Source organism: Scyliorhinus canicula, chromosome 13 (genome assembly GCF_902713615.1).
Source record: "Scyliorhinus canicula chromosome 13, sScyCan1.1, whole genome shotgun sequence".
In the NCBI taxonomy this organism is placed as follows: domain Eukaryota; kingdom Metazoa; phylum Chordata; class Chondrichthyes; order Carcharhiniformes; family Scyliorhinidae; genus Scyliorhinus; species Scyliorhinus canicula.
The window spans coordinates 41,604,482-41,622,083 of NC_052158.1; the positions used below are offsets into that span (position 1 = coordinate 41,604,482).

At 46.7% G+C, this 17,602-nt stretch overlaps 1 protein-coding gene across 1 annotated transcript in view; it reads right to left on the reverse strand.

Annotated features, from left to right (window-relative positions):
• The window catches only part of LOC119976519 (neoverrucotoxin subunit alpha-like), a 98,123-nt gene that overhangs the window by 67,629 nt on the left and 12,892 nt on the right, over positions 1-17,602 (reverse strand). The window contains exons 2-3 of the mRNA XM_038817065.1: positions 16,373-16,489; positions 10,671-12,437 (exon numbers count right to left, since the gene is read on the reverse strand). Coding sequence (XP_038672993.1) covers positions 10,671-12,437; positions 16,373-16,448 — 1,843 coding nt within the window. The 5' untranslated portion in view covers positions 16,449-16,489. The remainder of the gene's footprint in view (positions 1-10,670; positions 12,438-16,372; positions 16,490-17,602) is intronic.

Consider the following 17,602-nt stretch of genomic DNA (forward strand, 5'->3'; position numbering starts at 1 on the left):
GGGTGATGGTGCCTAAATAAAGAACCTTTTCCTTTAAAATCTGGGCCTTTTTGGGGTTGACCTTGCATCCAATGGATTGCAGTCGGCCTAGTAATTCTGATAAGAGCTCTCCATGTTCCTCTTTTGTGTCCGTTTGCAAGAGCAGATCGTCTACGTATTGTATTAGGCATTCGGGTCGGGAAAATGTAGAAAGTCTGTTGGCCAATTGTCGGTGGAAAATAGAGGGGGAGTTATGGAATCCTTGTGGGAGGCATGTCCACGTGTACTGCTTTCCTTGAAACGTAAACACAAACTTATACTGGCAGGCCTTGTCTAATGGGATAGACCAAAAGCCATTGCTGATGTCCAGCATTGTGAAATATTTTGGCTGTACTTCCTGTTTGAGCATGGTCTCTGGACTCGTTGCAACAGTGGGGGCCGCGAAAGGGGTTACCTTATTAAGTTCTCAGTAGTCTATCGTTAGTCGCCATGAACCATTGGGTTTTTTACGCTCAAAATTGGGGTGTTATTTGGGACGCTACAGGTCGAATAACTCCTTGGTCTAACAAACTGTTAATAACCTTCGAAATATTACCCTCGGCTTGCTGTGGGAAACCGTATTGCTTTTGCGGTTTTGGATCGGGACCTGAAATCTTTATAGAACCTGGGATCTTCTCACAATCGTGTTTGTGTTGTGCGAACAAAGCTTTGTGTTTGCTGAGGACCACTCTAATCATCTGATCTGCATTAATTGTTTGCGGATTAAACCAATAGTCCCCTACTGAGCAAACCCTGTTTTCATAATCCCCTACTGTGAGAGTAGCAGGAGCCCTAGCTGTTTTGGCCATTCGCCATACACATTTGTTTACTGGGTCAAACAAAAGGTTATGTGACCTTATAAAATCAATGCCTAGAATGTGCTCGGCTGTTTGGGGTAAGTCAACTAAAACGACGGGGTGTCTGGTGCTAATGATCCCTATCTGGATGAGTACAGGAGCTGTGATATATCCTTGCTCTATGTAGCCAGTGAATCCCCTCAGGGTGATGGTGTCTGTTGGGGGCAATTTGTCACGTTGAAACATGGTGGAGGAGTTTAAAGTGGTGCGGGGTCCTCCTGTGTCCAAAAGGAAATTGACTATCTGTCCCCGGACTACGCCTGTAACTACTGGTCTGCCTGATTTGTCCCAGCGTGTGTCACAGACCCAAGTTGGGGAGTCTGAACACTGTCAATCTGTGAAATTAAACCCTAAATCATCTGAACGGGTGCTCACATTATGCATGGGTCTAACATTATTCCTAGAAGGGGGGTTTGGTTGTTGGTATCGTTGCTGGTTCGGGGGGTTTTGTTGGCAATCGCGAGCATAATGTCCCATGTTGCCACAATTGTAACAACCTCGTGGTGCCTGTGCTCTGGGGTGCTGTCCCTCGTGTCTACCCTCGTTTATCCATGGTGGGTCCTGGCTAATCCTAACTGGGTGCATGTTTGCTTCTATATCGTCCTGATCTGTCCGTCAGTGTAGGGTTTGTTCCCATGCTCTGGAAAGCCGTTTCAATACCCAAACTTCACTGTGTGTGGTCTGTGTGGTCATAGTTTACACAAGCCTTTTGACTTGCATCTGTGGCATGCGCAACTAATGTGCGGGACCACTTAGTGGTGACCTCATTTAGGTGTGCGTGGTTCAATTGTCCGTAGACCGCCATGAAATGAATCCATAGACGACCAGCAAAGGCAGTTGAATGCTCTCCCTTCTTTTGCCTGCAGTGATTTAAACACTTGACTGGATCTCCTTTGTTATACCCGATTGCATCTAATATGGTTGCTTTCATTTCCTGTAGGGTTCCTCCTGCTACATTTTGGGGTTTGGGCAAAGCTATTATTACAGCCTGGTTAAGGCTCATAACTATTAGCTTTACTTCCTCTCTCTTGTCTAGGCTGTACATAACTTTTTGTTGCCGCACCTCCTCAAAGAAGCTGTGCGGGTCTGCGGTGGGCTGGAATGGAATAATTTTCATGCAAGCTTCTCTTAATTGGGTTATGGATAGTGGGGTGGTGTAAACGATATCAAGCTCATCCTGATCCGATGACTTGCGTTGTCTGGTACCCGGATTCATGGGGGTCGAATTGTGAATGGGTGTGTGGGCTGCCTGTGCAGTCGGTGATGCGGGTGCTTTTCTTTTTGGGGCGTGGGGGCTCGATTTTGATTTCCCGTGTCCTCTACGTATCTTTGGGCGCTTTTGTTTAATTCTTGCCAATCGGGAGCATCTTCCTCATCTAAATCCTGCAAATCCTGAAAGTGTACCTGAAGCCATTCTGTACTGAGAGTAGTGACTGTAACTTTTCTATCTTCTGTCGGCATTTAGCATGGTCAATGGTACTCTGCCTCTGTTCCTTAGTGGAGTTGTGGAGCGCTCTCAAAACTGCTTTTAAATCTGCGCATTTGCTAGTTAGCTGGGCGACCTGTTGTTCTGTTTCCTCTATTACCAGGACTGCGCGCTGTGTATCTTGGTAGGTTTTATCGGACTGGGTCTGGAAGCTACTAAGGTGAACTAGACAAGATTGATATGTACGTTTTACACGGCCATTTCCTTGTCCTTAGCTGCCAACTGTTCCTGGAGTTGCTCAATTATCTTTTCACTTTCGACACTGTTTCCTCATTCTTTTTCTTCCTTCTCAATTAACTGCCTACGGAGCGTCTTCACGACCTCCTCTATGCCTCGCAACTGTGCCAAACAGGACACTATTGCCATCGGCTTTCTGACTTTCCCTACATTTTTCTTGTGGACCTCGCTTAGGCTCTCCCACCAAATCTGTCCTATCTTTCATGGACCTGACTTATCATTAGCGCAAAAATTCGACCAAAGGGGCCATCCTTTCCCCTTTAAGTATCTCCTTAACTCGTCCTCCCATATGGGGCATTGCTCTGCTCTGTTGGTCGCTGGGACCTCAGGTTCCTGTGGATTCATCAATCGTTCCATTGCTTTAGTGGCCATTACTTCTCTTATCTCTTTCTCTACTTTTAATTTGGGACAGGGGAATAATGCAGTGATTTGAACAGCAGGTATGGCTTAAGCTATTTTCCGGCTCACAATCCCTCGATAGTTGTACACAATTCTAATGAGTTTACCTTACTCTTCCTGTTAGGTATGCATGCAGGTTAGTACACACTTCCGAAATTCGGTTATTTGGTCGATATGGGACTTGCACTTGTGGTTCTTTCTCTTTCTCGCAATTGGATTCAAAGTTTGTGGATTCTCTCGGAGTGACAAAGTCACTTCTTCTAATCGAGTCCCGTCAGAGGTTGCCAATAATGTTGCTCGTTTTTGATCCCAACAGCGTCGCCAATACTGTTGCTAATATTAATGATAATGTTGGTGAACCACATGCCTTCCCTTATATCGATCAAATGACAACACAACCAGTTATTTAGTTCAAAAGATGGTTTATTTACATACACAAAAGTTACCTCGACATGCAAACACAACATCTACTCCGAGTTAAACTACACCTATCAGCTACAATAACCTATACTTAACTTCAGGGCAACTGGCACCGTGCAAATGGATAAAGCCTTTATCTGGATTTCACTTGGCTGATTCGAAGAAAGTGGCTCTGTCTCTGCTGGGCTCATCTGTCAGGTAGTGATCGTTGGTCTTGAACTTGACTGGCTGTTCCTGGTACAATTGGTTTGGCACAGGCCGGATCGAAGAGAGACACAAGGCATGGCTGTGCTCTCTTTTATCCCTCTGGGATTTCGTGCTCTTTGGGGCGGTCCTTAACCTTAGACCCAATAGTTCGACAGGGCTCTGATCACTCTCTTCGGTTTTGGCCATAACGGGGCGGGTGCCTTGGTGGCTGGGCTGGTTCTTAGCGCTCATTGACCTTGGCAGTTGGGCTTTCTGAGTCAAGGGAGTGGCGCCGATCAGTCTGTGGCTGTACCGGTTTCTTGATTGGAGTTCTATTGTCCTGGGAAAATGAGCCATTGAAATGCAAACGAGCAGGGGGGGGGGGGGGGGGGGGGGGGGGGGGGGGTTTCGGTCAGGTGTAGTTACCTGTGTTTCAAATACACATAGGCTCTGTATCTTTCTGAGTCCTGGGTTGGCCATAATTTCCATGGTCCTTTGCAGGTGGCCATGTTAGATGGCTACAGGGGGCAATGGAGGCTGCATATGAGGCTGGAGGGGGCGTCAATGTGGGCACTGATCTGTGACAATCACTGGTTTGTCCCGGCGTGGCTGGATGGGGGCTTTAAGGTATGGCAGCAGGCAGGGATTGAGAGGTTTGGGGATCTATTCATCCAGGAGGGCTTTCCGACCTTGAAGACGTTAGAGGAGGAGTTTGATTTGCCGGGTGGGAATGGGTTTCATTATCTTCAAGTGCGGGACTTTGTATGGAGACAGGCACAAGCTTTCCTTGCCTCTCCCTAGAGGGGATTACAGGATAAAATGCTGTCAAAAACAGGGGTTGGAGGTGGGAAGGTTTCGGACATATACAGGGAATTGTTAGAGTGGGAAGCGGCCCCTGTCAGAGACATGAAGAGGAAGTGGGAAGAAGAGCGGAGGGGAGCTGAAAACTGAACTGTGGAAAAAAGTCTTGAAAAGGGTAAATTCATCCTTGTCCTGTGCTAGACTCAGCTTGATTCAGTTCAAGGTAGTCCACAGGGCCCACATAACGGTAGCCTGGATGAGTAGGTTCTTCGAGGAGGTGGAGGACAGATGTGGGCCGTGTGGGGGTAGCTCGGCCAACCATGTTCATATGTTTTGGGCATGTCCGAAACTGAGGGAATTCTGGCAGGGATTTGCAGATGTTATGTCGGAAGTCCTGGAAGGTAGGGTAACTCCGAGACCAGAATTAGCAATATTTGGGGTGTCGGAAAATCTGGGGGCAAAGGTGGGGGGAGGCCTTCTCCTCCCTGGTGGCCCTGAGATGGATCTTGCTGAGATAGAGGGACTCGGAGCCCCCGAAATCAGGAGTGTGGGTCAGCGATATGGTAGAGTTTCTCAGTCTGGAGAAAATCAAGATTGCTTTAAGAGGATCAATACAGGGATTCGCCCAGAGTTGGCAGCCGTTCATTAATTTCTTTAACAAAAACTGAACACCAGCAGTAAGGAGGGAAAGGGAAAAAGGCAGGAGGGGGAGGGAAATAAGAGGCATGATAATGTTAAATAAAATAAGGACAGGGAATTTAGTATACGGATAATTGGGGACAGGGCGGGAGAAGTGGGGTACGTGGTTTATTGTTAAGTGGGTCCCAGTCAATATTGGGGAAGTTAAAATCACCCACCACAACAACCCTGTTGCTTTTACACCTTTCTAAAGTCTGCCTACATATTTGTTACTCTATCTCCCGCTGACTGTTGGGAGGCCTGTAGTAAACACCCAACATTATGACTGCACCCTTCCTATTCCTGAGCTCTACCCATATTGCCTCGCTGCATGAGCCCTCTGAGCTGTGATATTCTCCTTAACCAGTAGTGCAACTCCCCCACCCTTTTACATCCCTCTCTATCCTTTTTTTTATAAATGTTTTTTATTCAGTTTTCATGTTTTATATTGAACAAATTACAAATTGTTAGAGAGAGAGAAAAAAAAAAACACGCAAAAATTAACATATATATTTACAGGTGAGCATCTTTGTAGTAATAACTGTGGCCTCCCCCTCTTTGCCGGCATACATATTTTACATTCCCCAACATGTTTATTGGCATTTATTTATGTTTGGTTTTGGGCCTTAGCTAGCCATCAAACCCCCGTAACAAGCCCGTAGCCCCCCCGCTCCCCGCCGGCTACCTTCCCCCGACTATTCTTCCTCTTGTACGTTGGCCACAAACAGGTCCCGGAACAATTGCATGAATGGCTCCCACGTTCTGTGGAAGCCGTCGTCCGACCCTCGGATGGCGAATTTGATTTTCTCCATTTGGAGAGAATCCGAGAGGTCGGACAGCCAGTCTGCAGCTCTGGGCGGTGCTGTTGACCGCCAGCCAAACAGGATTCTACGGCGGGCGATCAGGGAGGCAAAGGCAAGGGCGTCCGCCCTCCTCCCCAGGAATAGATCTGGCTGGTCTGAAACCCCGAAGACCGCCACTATCGGGCATGGCTCCACCCTCACCCCCACCACTTTGGACATAGCCTCGAAGAAGGCTGTCCAGTACTCCACAAGTCTGGGGCAAGACCAGAACATGTGGGCGTGGTTGGCCGGGCCTCTTTGGCACCGCTCACATCTGTCCTCCACCTCCGGGAAGAACCTATTCATACGGTTTCTCGTTAAGTGGGCTCTATGTACCACTTTTAGTTGCGTCAGGCTGAGCCTTGCGCACGTGGAGGTGGAGTTGACCCTATGCATTGCTTCGCTCCAGAGTCCCCACCCTATCTCCATCCCCAGGTCGTCCTCCCATTTCCTTCTTGTTGCGTCCAGTACGGTGTCGTCCCTATCTACCAGTCGGCCATACATGTCACTACAGTTCCCTTTCTCTAGGATACTTGCGTCCAGTAGGTCTTCCAGTAGTGTCTGTCGTGGCGGTTGTGGGTACGTCCTTGTCTCCTTTCGTAGGAAGTTTTTGAGCTGCAGGTACCGTAGCTCGTTCCCCCCAGCTAGCTGAAATTTCTCTGTCAGTTCGTCCAGTGTTGCGATCCTGTCGTCCGTGTATAGGTCCCTGACTGTCAGTGTCCCCCCGTCCTGTCTCCACCTTTTGAAGGTGGCGTCAGTCAGTGCTGGTTTGAACCTATGGTTGTTGCAGATGGGAGCCTTGTCCGACATTTTGTTCAGGCCAAATTGCTGCCGCAGTTGGTTCCAGGATTGGAGGGTGGCTGTCACCACTGGGCTGCTGGAGTGTTTTTTGGGTGGGGATGGGAGTGCTGCCGTGGCGAGGGCCCGGAGGGAGGTCCCCATGCAGGAGGCCTCCTCCGCACGCACCCACTCGGCTTCTGGCTCCTGGATCCATCCCCTTACTCGCTCGGCTGTTGCCGCCCAGTGGTAGAATTGTAGATTCGGGAGGGCTAGCCCCCCCTTGGATTTTGTTTTCTGTAGGACCTTCTTTGGGATCCTAGCATTTTTACCCCCCCATACGAACGCCATGATAAGTTTGTCCAGCGCTATGAAGAAGGCCTTGGGGATGTAGATCGGAATGGATCTAAACATGAAGAGGAACCTGGGCAATACGTTCATTTTGATCGTCTGGACTCTTCCTGCGAGGGAGAGTGGGAGTGTGTTCCATCTTTGCAGGTCCTTTTTTACTTCCTCCGCCAGGCTGGTGAGGTTCCATTTGTGGATCCCTTTCCAGTCATGGGCTATTTGGATCCCCAGGTAGCGGAATTTATGTTGGGCTTGTTTGAACGGCAGCCCCTTTAGTGCTGCCCCCCCCCCCCTTGCTGGTGTACTGGGAAGATACTGGGAAGATCGTGGTGTACACGATGTTGCACCGTCCTGTGAAACCCCTCTAAAGTCCCTCTACACTATTCCCTTATCATCCATATGCCTATCCAATGACCATTTGAATGCGTTTAGTGTTGGCGAGTCCACTACTGTTGCAGGCAGGGCATTCCACGCCCTTACTACTCTCTGAGTAAAGAACCTACCTCTGACATCTGTCCTATATCTACCACCCCTCAATTTAAAGCTATGTCCCCTCGTGCTGGACATCACCATCCGAGGAAAAAGGCTCTCGATGTCCACCCTATCTAATCCTCTGATCATCTTGTATGCCTCAATTAAGTCCCCTCTTAACCTTCTCTCAATGGTAATGGTAATAATGCCATAGTTCCAAGTACTAATCCAAAGTTCATCTGCCTTACCTGTTATCCTTCTCGCATTGAAACAAATGTACTGCAGACCACCAGTTCTGCTGTGTTTGCAACATCTCACTGCCTGCTCTTCCTCTGAGTCTTCCTGGCCCTATTTTCTAGTTTCCCCCTCAGTTATTTACCTTCTGACCTATTACTCCAGTTCCCATTCCCCTTGCCACACTAGTTTAAACCCTCCAGTGTGACACTAGCAAACCTCACGGCCAGGATATTATGCCCCTCCAGTTTAGATGCAACCCCTCCTTCTTGTATAGGTCCCAACTGCCCCAGAAGGGATCCCAATGGTCTAGCTATCTGAAACCCTCCCTCCTACACCAGCTGTTTAGCCATGTGTTTAGCTGTACTGTCTTCCTATTTCTAGCCTCACTGGCACGTGGCACAGGGAGTAATCCCGAGATTACAACCCTGGAGGTCCTGGTTTTTAACTTTCTTCCTAACTCCCTGAACTCCTGCTGCAGGACCTCATCACTCTTCCTATCTATCTCATTAGTACCAATATGTACCACAGCTTCTGGCTATTCACCCTCCCTCTTCAGAATGCCCCCTGCCCATTCAGAGACATCATAGACCCTGGCACCAGGGAGCCAAAATACCATCCTGGAGTCTCTTTCACATCCAGAGAAGCGCCTATCTCTGCCCTAGCTATAGAGTCTCTTATAACGATTGCAGTTCTGCGTTTGCCCCTCCCTGCTTAATAACAGCCAGTGGTGGTGCCATTGCTCTGGCTGCTGCTGCTGTTATACCCTGATAGATCACCCCCCCCCCCCACCCCCCCTGCCCCCCCCCCCCCGACAGTATCCAAAATGGTATTCTTCTTAGAGAGGGGGATAGTCACAGGGGATTCCTGCACTGACTGCCTGCCCCTTCTAGCCATCACCCATCTATCGTCATACACCTTGGGTGCAACCACATTTCTAAAACTCCTGTCTATGATGCTTCCCACCACCTGCATGCTCCAGAGTGCATGCAGTTTGCTGCTCCAACCAATCCATACGGTCTGTGAGGATCTGCAATTGGGTTCACTTTCTGCAGATATAGTTGTCTGGAATGCTGGAAGTTTCATGGACCTCCCACAACTCACAAGTGAAGCATTTTACCCCTCTACCTGTCATTTCTAGAACTAATTAATAAATTAATTTAAAAATAAATACTTGTTAAATTAAAATAAGTTACTATATGCTTCCTAGTGCTAGATTTCTACTATAAATGTAAAATACTAAGTACAGTAATCTCCTGCCTCTGGTTTAGATACCCCTCTACTTATGATTAAGTAATTAATTAGCTTTAATAAGTTTAACAATGTTTTATTTTCAAATTGAGAGCAGATTCCCCACCAGCCAGCCAACCAAGTCACAGCTTTCCTGTGATGCCACGTCTGTTTACACACCGGCTGGAACTCCGCCCTCTGACTCTGCTCCCGTCAGCTGCACTCTTTGTAAATTCGCGGCTCCCCTCACGCTCTTGAGGAAATGTAGGAAGTGAAAGGAGCACCTCGCTCCCTCCTCAGCGAACTCCCTCCGTCACCAAACTCCGAGTTTAGCACTCTAATGCAGCCCGAAGTCAGCACTCCAGTGCAGAGTCAACGCTGTAAGATGGTTCACTTTATACTGTCTGACTCTAACCTCTGAAAACTGACTTATTCCAGTTATCTAATTAACCAGTTGCAGCTGCAAGCAGAGCCTGAGTGAACTATGTTTAAAGCTGGTTTAAAACTCACCTTCTTCCAACCCAAGCAGCAACTTTTTACTAAATAAACGAAAGACTAGACTTTAGATAGTAATTAACACTCAATTAACCCTTAATTTCCCTCAGCAATCAAACTACCACTCCAATGCAGTTTGAAGTCAGCAGTCTAGTGCAAAAGGGTTCCGACCGGGGCTTGAAATAACAACAGAGTGCCATTAAATGCCAGGGCTGTTTCCAGCACTTGACCCCGCTAATCCTGTCCCAAACGGACACTGTTTTGTTTTGGTTAGATTGTGTCCTTAAAGTGGCCCAAAAATATTTCACTTTTGCCTTCCACCTGTGCTAGAAATTCGGGAAATTCCACACAGGATAATTTAATTCATTCCAGTGCCGCTTTCTCATTGTTTAAGCTACTTTAGGAGGCTGGTAAATGATTGGGGATGAATTAAACTCTGGCATCAGTATAACGCAGCCTTCACACACCTTACCTCTTCCACTGAACTTCCTTAGAAAGAAAAACCAGGTGAGCCATATAACTGCCAGATGGTTGAAATGAAATGAAAATCGCTTATTGTCACGAGTAGGCTTCAATGAAGTTACTGTGAAAAGCCCCTAGTCGCCTAATTCCGGCACCTGTCCGGGGAGGCTGGTACGGGAATCGAACCGTGCTGCTGGTCTGCTTGGTCTGCTTTAAAAGCCAGCGATTTAGCCCAGTGAGCTAAACCAGCCCCTATATATGATATGGTAATTTTATGAAATTGTTCCCAAATTAAAAGTTTTCCCATTGTACTTACTGTAGATGGGCGGCACAGTAGCACAATGGTTAGCACTGGTGTTTCACAGCTTCAGGGTCCTAGTTTTGATTCCCGCTTGGGTCACTGTCTGTGTGGAGTCTGCACGTTCTCCCTGTGTCTGCGTGGGTTTCTGCCGGGTGCTCCGGTTTCCTCCCACAAGTTCCAAAATATGGACATTCTGAATTCTCCCTGTGTACCCGAACAGGCGCCGGAATGTAGCGACTAGGGGATTTTCACAGTAACCAGTGGCATGTTAATGTAAGCCTACTTGTGACAATAAAGATAAGAAAAAAGAAATAGCTCCCTCTCGCAAACCAGACCTCACACGGCTGTTCCACAACAGCAACCAGAATATCTGCCTCAAAAACACTTTATTTCCCCTATAATATTGTGAAGGAGCAATATCACATTACCTGTATGATCTTCAGATGTGTTTGAACTTGGAGAAGGAGGTGTGTGAACAGTGTCACATTTATCACTCGGCATGCTCACTCCTAACTTGTATACTGCTCCATACCGGAAATCATATTGGGTGCTTGGCTGTAAATTAATTACGGTGAATGTCTCTTCTTTACCTGGTGTCTCCTCAGATATCCATTCCTCCTGTTGTGCAGTTTTATAATCCACCCTGAACCTCAGTACCTCTCCAGCATTACATAGTGGTGACTGTAAGTCCAGTGTTACACTTTCATGTGTTACCTCGGAAACCACAGGCTGGGCAGGCTTTGATGGGGGGTGGAATTCACCAGGTACTTCAGCCCCATCTTCATACAGATGAATAGTTGCTCCTTCACAGTCTTGGGAAGGTACAGAAGCAACAATAAACTTAGTTTTCTTGTAATCTTTATTGGCGCTTGCAAAGTCTGCAAAGCGTCTGACCAGCTCCCGTATCTGTTTGCACTGTGATGGCATATTAAACCACGGTTTACTCTTTTCTTCCTTTATATCTTGGGTCTGTGGTGGATTTTCCATGTGTGAAGTGCTGAGCTCCTTCAGGAAATCAGAAAGAGCAGAGAGATATGACTCTTCCTGATGTAATAATGTAAATGTGAAGCAAACAACATATTGATAGTGTGGGTCCAGTACTGCATTATTTAACTCATTCTTTGATGAAATTATTCTGATGCCTTTCATTATATCAGAGTAAGATCTCATCATCACTATTTCCTTTTCCATGTTCTCCAAGCAGATGATTAGCAATTGGCTACTGAAGGGTGACTGTTCCTTGTTCTTCAGAATATCCACCAGTAACCCTTCCTCCTCCCCACCTCCACGGATAGATGGTAACACTCTGGATAAAGACTTCTGGAAAACCAGTTTGTACTCCAGACACATCTCTCGGAATTTCTTTATCCTGTTCCCAATCTCTGGAAATTGAGCAGTGACACTGTCTCCCATCATATCATTGCATCTCATCACTGCCTCATTGAGCTGCTCCAGCACAGACTGGGAGCGATTGACCAGTCCGACACTGATGTCTCGTACCAGCTGAGCAGCTTTGGAGTCCAGTTTGTTGAGTGGGTAGAACCAGACTCTCATGGGCACTGCGTGCTCTCCATCCCGTCCCAGTAACTGTGGGAGGGTTCTGTAGATTTCAATGGCATCTTGGAATGTGGTGGGATTATTTTCCAGGGAGAAATCCCCATAAAAGGTGCAGTTGAATTTCTGGGTATTGGAGTTTTTTTCATGTGTGATTTTTAGGGAGGCCTGACCCTCAATTGCAAACTTAGGAATAGTTTTAACCATCACCTCCAGGTTACCCTGAATATCCTGTAGGTTCTCTGTTGAAGAAACCTCTTCATCAAACACAAAGAAGGCCTGAGCCCCATACAGCACTGCTGTAACCACGTGAGTTGCTGTTCCCTGATCAAACACATCCAGGTGGGTTACATTCTGCCTCCCTAAGTGGCTCATTGTCAGCTGCTCAAACCTGGTTGTTGTTTGGTATTGAAGGGTCACTCGGGCCTGTCGCTTCGATCTCTTTGTGTCATTGAGATATTTTGCAGATCCATTCAACTTTATCAGTCCAGTGATAATGCTTGCTATCAATGACCCATCAATGTCCAAGGCTGAAGTTTTTTCTTCGATGGAGTCTGATGAATAGATCTTAAACTGAGTTTCATGCTTAGATTGCACATTTACATTCTTTTTGAGAGTCTCCAAGTCCCAGAGAGTGACAGCTGGAAAAGAAATATAATCAGAGAAAAATAGAATGAAACATTGTGACACTTATAAAACATATATCTTTTTAAAAATATATTTAGAGTACCCAATCTTTTTCCCTATTAAGGAGCAATTTAGTGTGGCTAATTCACCTACCCTGCATATCTTTGTGTTGTGAGGGTGAGACCCACACAGACACGGGAAGAATATGTGCAAACTCCACACAGACAGTAACCCGGGGCCAGATTGAACCCGTGTCCTCGGCGCCGTGATATAAAACATATCAAGAGATAGAGTCCCATTGTGACTAGAAAATATACTGAGAGATAGAATTCCATTACAAGGCCTAGAGAACATATTGTTAGGAAAACAAAGGTAGTTTTAAGGGATTTATAATTATATGAGTAAACATTAGAAATTGGGTATAGTTTTAGGTGGGTTTACTTTAAAGCTTCCGGGCCTGGAGGTTTAGAACCTTTAGTTATATTCAAGTTGGACAAAGATGTTTGTATGTGAGGTGTTGGTTAAGTTCCAACTGTGTTTCTATTGTCCTTAGAGAGAACTAGAATGTGACAAATAAATAAAACAACAGGCATTGCTTCGCATCAGAAGGCCACTTCCCAGAGAGAGTGGCTTTTCCTTTGTCCTTCGTTTTAAATGAAACCCAGAGCAGTTGCAGATAGAAAGCCGGAGAGGGAACATCTCTGAGCTCTGCTCGAAGCAGGAAAGGTTGTAGAATGAAGTAATGTGCAAGAAAGCAAGCTCCACAGAAACTAAAGGATGGTTGGTTCTAGAAACCTGGAAATAGAATAGGACACAGTTCATGGGAGTCATCAACAAAACTGAGAAGGAGTCGGTTGGTGAGATGCTGTTTTTCTAATGGTTTCTAAAGTAATCCTAAAGTTTGGAATATCATCCTACAGTCTATGACACATATTTTACAGTAATTAGGGAGACCGTATTGGCTGGATATCAGAGTTTGTGTAACAGTGGAAGTCAGTCAAGCCACAGGATCCTGAAGGGAGAGGTGGAAAATCCTGGACTGGAATAACTGGAAAAAGTGGAGTGGAAGCTCTGTTCAAAAGAATAATTTGGAAAACGTGGTCTGGAATTTGGAATTTAAACCCTCATGGAAAGCATTATTGTGGACAAAGATGTTACGTTGTGTTTTTTGGAGTTTGGAAAGTCTCAGATGACAATCATCTGGGGGATACTGAGAAGACACACACTTGGGTTTCAGAGTGTGTATTTTACTACATTTTGTGTGCGTCAAAGGGATTTTGTGCGTCAATAGTAGCTTCAAAGAGTTTTGAAGTACAGGGCTAGGCTAGAATACATGATGATTTGTACCTGTGTTAACTAAGAAAGAGAAATCTGACAGCTAGCGGAGGCAATGGATAGTCTGAAGATGGAAAGGGTGGAGATACTGGGAAGGCTGACTACGCTTAATGTTGATGGGCCCACTGTGGTGCCTCAGCGTTGCTCTTTCAAGGTGGTGTGACAAATTGAGAAAGTGGCTAGCAAATCCCGTGGGATATTGGGTTTCATAAATAGAGGCATTGAGCATGGAAACTAAAGCTTTAATTAGACTATTGTGTCCAGTCTGGTCACGACAGATTAGAACAAAGAACAAAGAAAATTACAGCACAGGAACAGGCCCTTCGGCCCTCCCAGCCTGCGCCGATCCAGATCCTTTATCTAGACCTGTCTCCTATTTTCCAAGGTCTACTTCCCTCTGTTCCCGCCCGTTCATAAAAGAACAAAGAAAATTAGGAAAGATGTGAAGGTCCGTGAGAGGATGGAGATGAAATTTACCTGAATGTTTTAGTCACAAGGTTAGGTTGGAAAGGCTGGGGTTATTCTTCTTCGACAAAGAAATTGGGGAAGAATTGTACAAGAATATGGCAGGCTCAGTTAAGAAAGGCAAGAGAAAACTCTTCCCATTAGCTGATGGTAGAGGGACTCGGGGATGAATTCTCCGACGGCGGGATTCTCCGTTCTGCTGGCAGCGCACCCTAGCCCGGTTTCCAGGCAGCATGGGGTAGCTACAATGGGAAATCCCATTGGCCGGAGTGGGAGCAGAGTGGGAGCAGAGAATCTTGCTGCAGAGACGGCTCACTGCCGAGGAACATTGGATTGGATTGGATTGGATTTGTTTATTGTCACGTGTACCGAGGTACAGTGAAAAGTATTTTTCTGCAAGCAGCTCAACAGATCATTCAGTACATGGAAGAAAAGGGAATTAAACACAATTCAAGAAAATACATAATAGGGCAACACAAGATAGACAATGTAACTACATTGGCATTGGCATCGGATGAAGCATACAGGGTGTAGTGTTAATGAGGTCAGTCAATAAGAGGGTCATTTAGGAGTCTGGTGACAGTGGGGAAGAAGCTGTTTTTGAGTCTGTCCGTGCGTGTTCTCAGACTTCTGTATCTCCTGCCCGATGGAAGAAGTTGGAAAAGTGAGTAAGCCGGGTGGGAGGGATCCTTGATTATGCTGCCGCTTTCCCCAGGCAGCGGGAGGTGTAGATGGAGTCCATGGATGGGAGGCAGGTTTGTGTGATGGACTGGGCAGTATTCACGACTCTCTGAAGTTCCTTGCGGTCCTGGGCCGAGCAGTTGCCATACCAGGCTGTGATGCAGCCCGATAGGATGCTTTCTATAGTGCATCTGTAAAAGTTGGTAAGGGTTAATGTGGACATGCCGAATTTCCTTAGTTTCCTGCAGCAGGGAAGGCGGAGAATTCACTGAGGAATGTGAGGAAGAACGTTTTACTGTAGCTGGAGGTAATGAGCTGTAACTCATTGCCCACAAATGGGGTAGAAACAGAAACAATCAATTATTTCACAAGTAAATTGGATAGACCTTTGAAGGAAATAAACCTGCAGGGCAACAGGGGAGAGAGCTGGGGGAATGGAACTGACTGGACTGCTCTGCATGGAGCTGGCACTGACTCAATGGTCTCCTGTGCTGCAAGTGAATTTATGACTGTATGAAATGGGCAACAGGGGAATGTCTATAGATGTAGTTTATATGAACTTGCAGAAGGTATTTAGTAATTTCCAAAAAGGAGACTGTTAGCTGAAATTAAAGTTGATGGATTGTATTCAGATCACTGACTTGGCTTGGAGATTGGTTGAGGGTGGAAGAGAAAACATAGGGATAATGGATATTTACTCAAATTGGAACTAAGTGACCGGAACAGAACTTTAACTTGACAGATCCACACTCAGCAGGAAGACTAGCAATCGTATTCCCCTTGAACATTTCCTGACCAGCCAAAGAGCACAGGTGCAATGATGACACCACTGCTCATTATTCACAATATACCTTTGGCTAGCTCACTGTGAGTCAGATGCTTTGTGGCGCTATGGTAACGCCCCTACTGTTGGACCAGAGGCTCCGGGTTCGAGTCCATCGTCAGGACTTGTTAACCATGGAAGGAACGTTCAACGCGGTTCACCGGCTGATAATCAGCACCACTTCCCGCCATTATTCTCCAAAGGGTAAAACAAAAGTGTGTAGGTGTGAAGATGCACCAACAACAATTGTAAGTGAGGGATTGTGTGATTTATACACTGTTCTAAGTAGCAATGCTGAGTGTTAACTGACAGGAAAGTATTCTCCTTCAGAAGCTTATGCAGTTCTGAATACTGCATCTTAAAGTCTTAAATCTGGGCCAGAACGTGAATGGAGTCCCAAATAAACTCCAACAAACAACATCAAATTCCAAAAACATACAGCACCTAGAAAAAGAACAGACAGTTTTGCATAAATACTCTCCATCAGAAGATGTCCCATCAAGTAACGGAACTCATTTCAGTTTGATTCAAATCCAGTAAATCACTTTGAAATGCTGTCGGTCTTTAAACCTATTGCCTGGATTTTAATTATCCGTATTTCGATGTGTTAAACTAACTGCCCCGTTCAATACTACACTTGGGTACCTGGTATTAGGCTGTCGGAACGGCAGTCGTACAGCATTCCCAGCTGGAAGGGTCGACCCAGAGCTGGCATGTCCATGTTCTCTTTAGCAGCAGAAACCCACCAGAACTAAATGTTTCCTGTAATAAATCACACAGAGAGCTGCTGTCAAGGAGAATTCCATTGATTTATCTTCATAGTCAGTTCCTGGACCGAACCCCCATCAGGACTGACCTCCCCTTCGCTCTTGCACATCCCTGTCCCTCCCAACCACCAAGTCCCACCCCCAACCACTGGCCCGAGCCCCCCTGCGCCAAGCCACCGGGTTCTACCCCCCCCCCCCATGCCCAAAAACCGAGCCTGAACCCCCTCCTCCCAAACACCGGGCTCCCCTCCACCCACCAGGTCTGACCTCTTAACCCCCCCCCGACCACCGGGTCGGATCTCACCCCCATTTCCCCAACCATCGAATCTGAACACCCCCCTCCAACTGTTGTGTGTGGGCCCTTGTACTTCATGATGAACTCACCAAGCACTTTGATATGTCCAAACCAAGATCCATTTATTGTGTCTCGTGCGGTAGGATGGTAATCTGATACAGAGCACGCTATCTATCATGGAGTCTTGTTACTCCTCTGGAACTTAAACCTTGTGCTGACCAATTACATGTACATCTTATTACCCTCTCAATCTTATTCTGAAGATGGCCGGATGTGCTTCTCTTTGTATCCAGGTCCCAGGTCACGTGACCTTGGTCTGGAGCACATGGTGTGTCTGTACCACCACCTGCTGGTTGGAGATCACACATCATCCAACTTTGATGTGGCCCATAGGCATATCACCACACCAACCATCGGGTCTGACCACCCCCTCACCAACGACTTGGTCTGACTACCCTCACCAACCACTGGGTCTGACCCCCACCTCAACCACCGGGTCCAACCCCACACTCCAACCATTGGGCTCGATCCCGCCCCCTCCCAACAACTGCATTTGACCAGCCCCACCACAACTACCGGTCGGATCCCACCCCATTATTGAAACTTTAAAACTTACTTCGCTCCCTATAAATTGCCTCTTTAAACGTTCCTTTACAGAAGCTGGGGAAGCGCTTTGCTGCTCCTGTCTCAGCCAACCTGAGTGAGGAAGTTTGGCTGAGACAGGGCCTTTGGAATACAGCACAGGTAAATCTGGTGAGAGCAGCAATCTGCCGGAGATTGTCACTCTGTGAATGTTACAGGCCATGGGTGTCT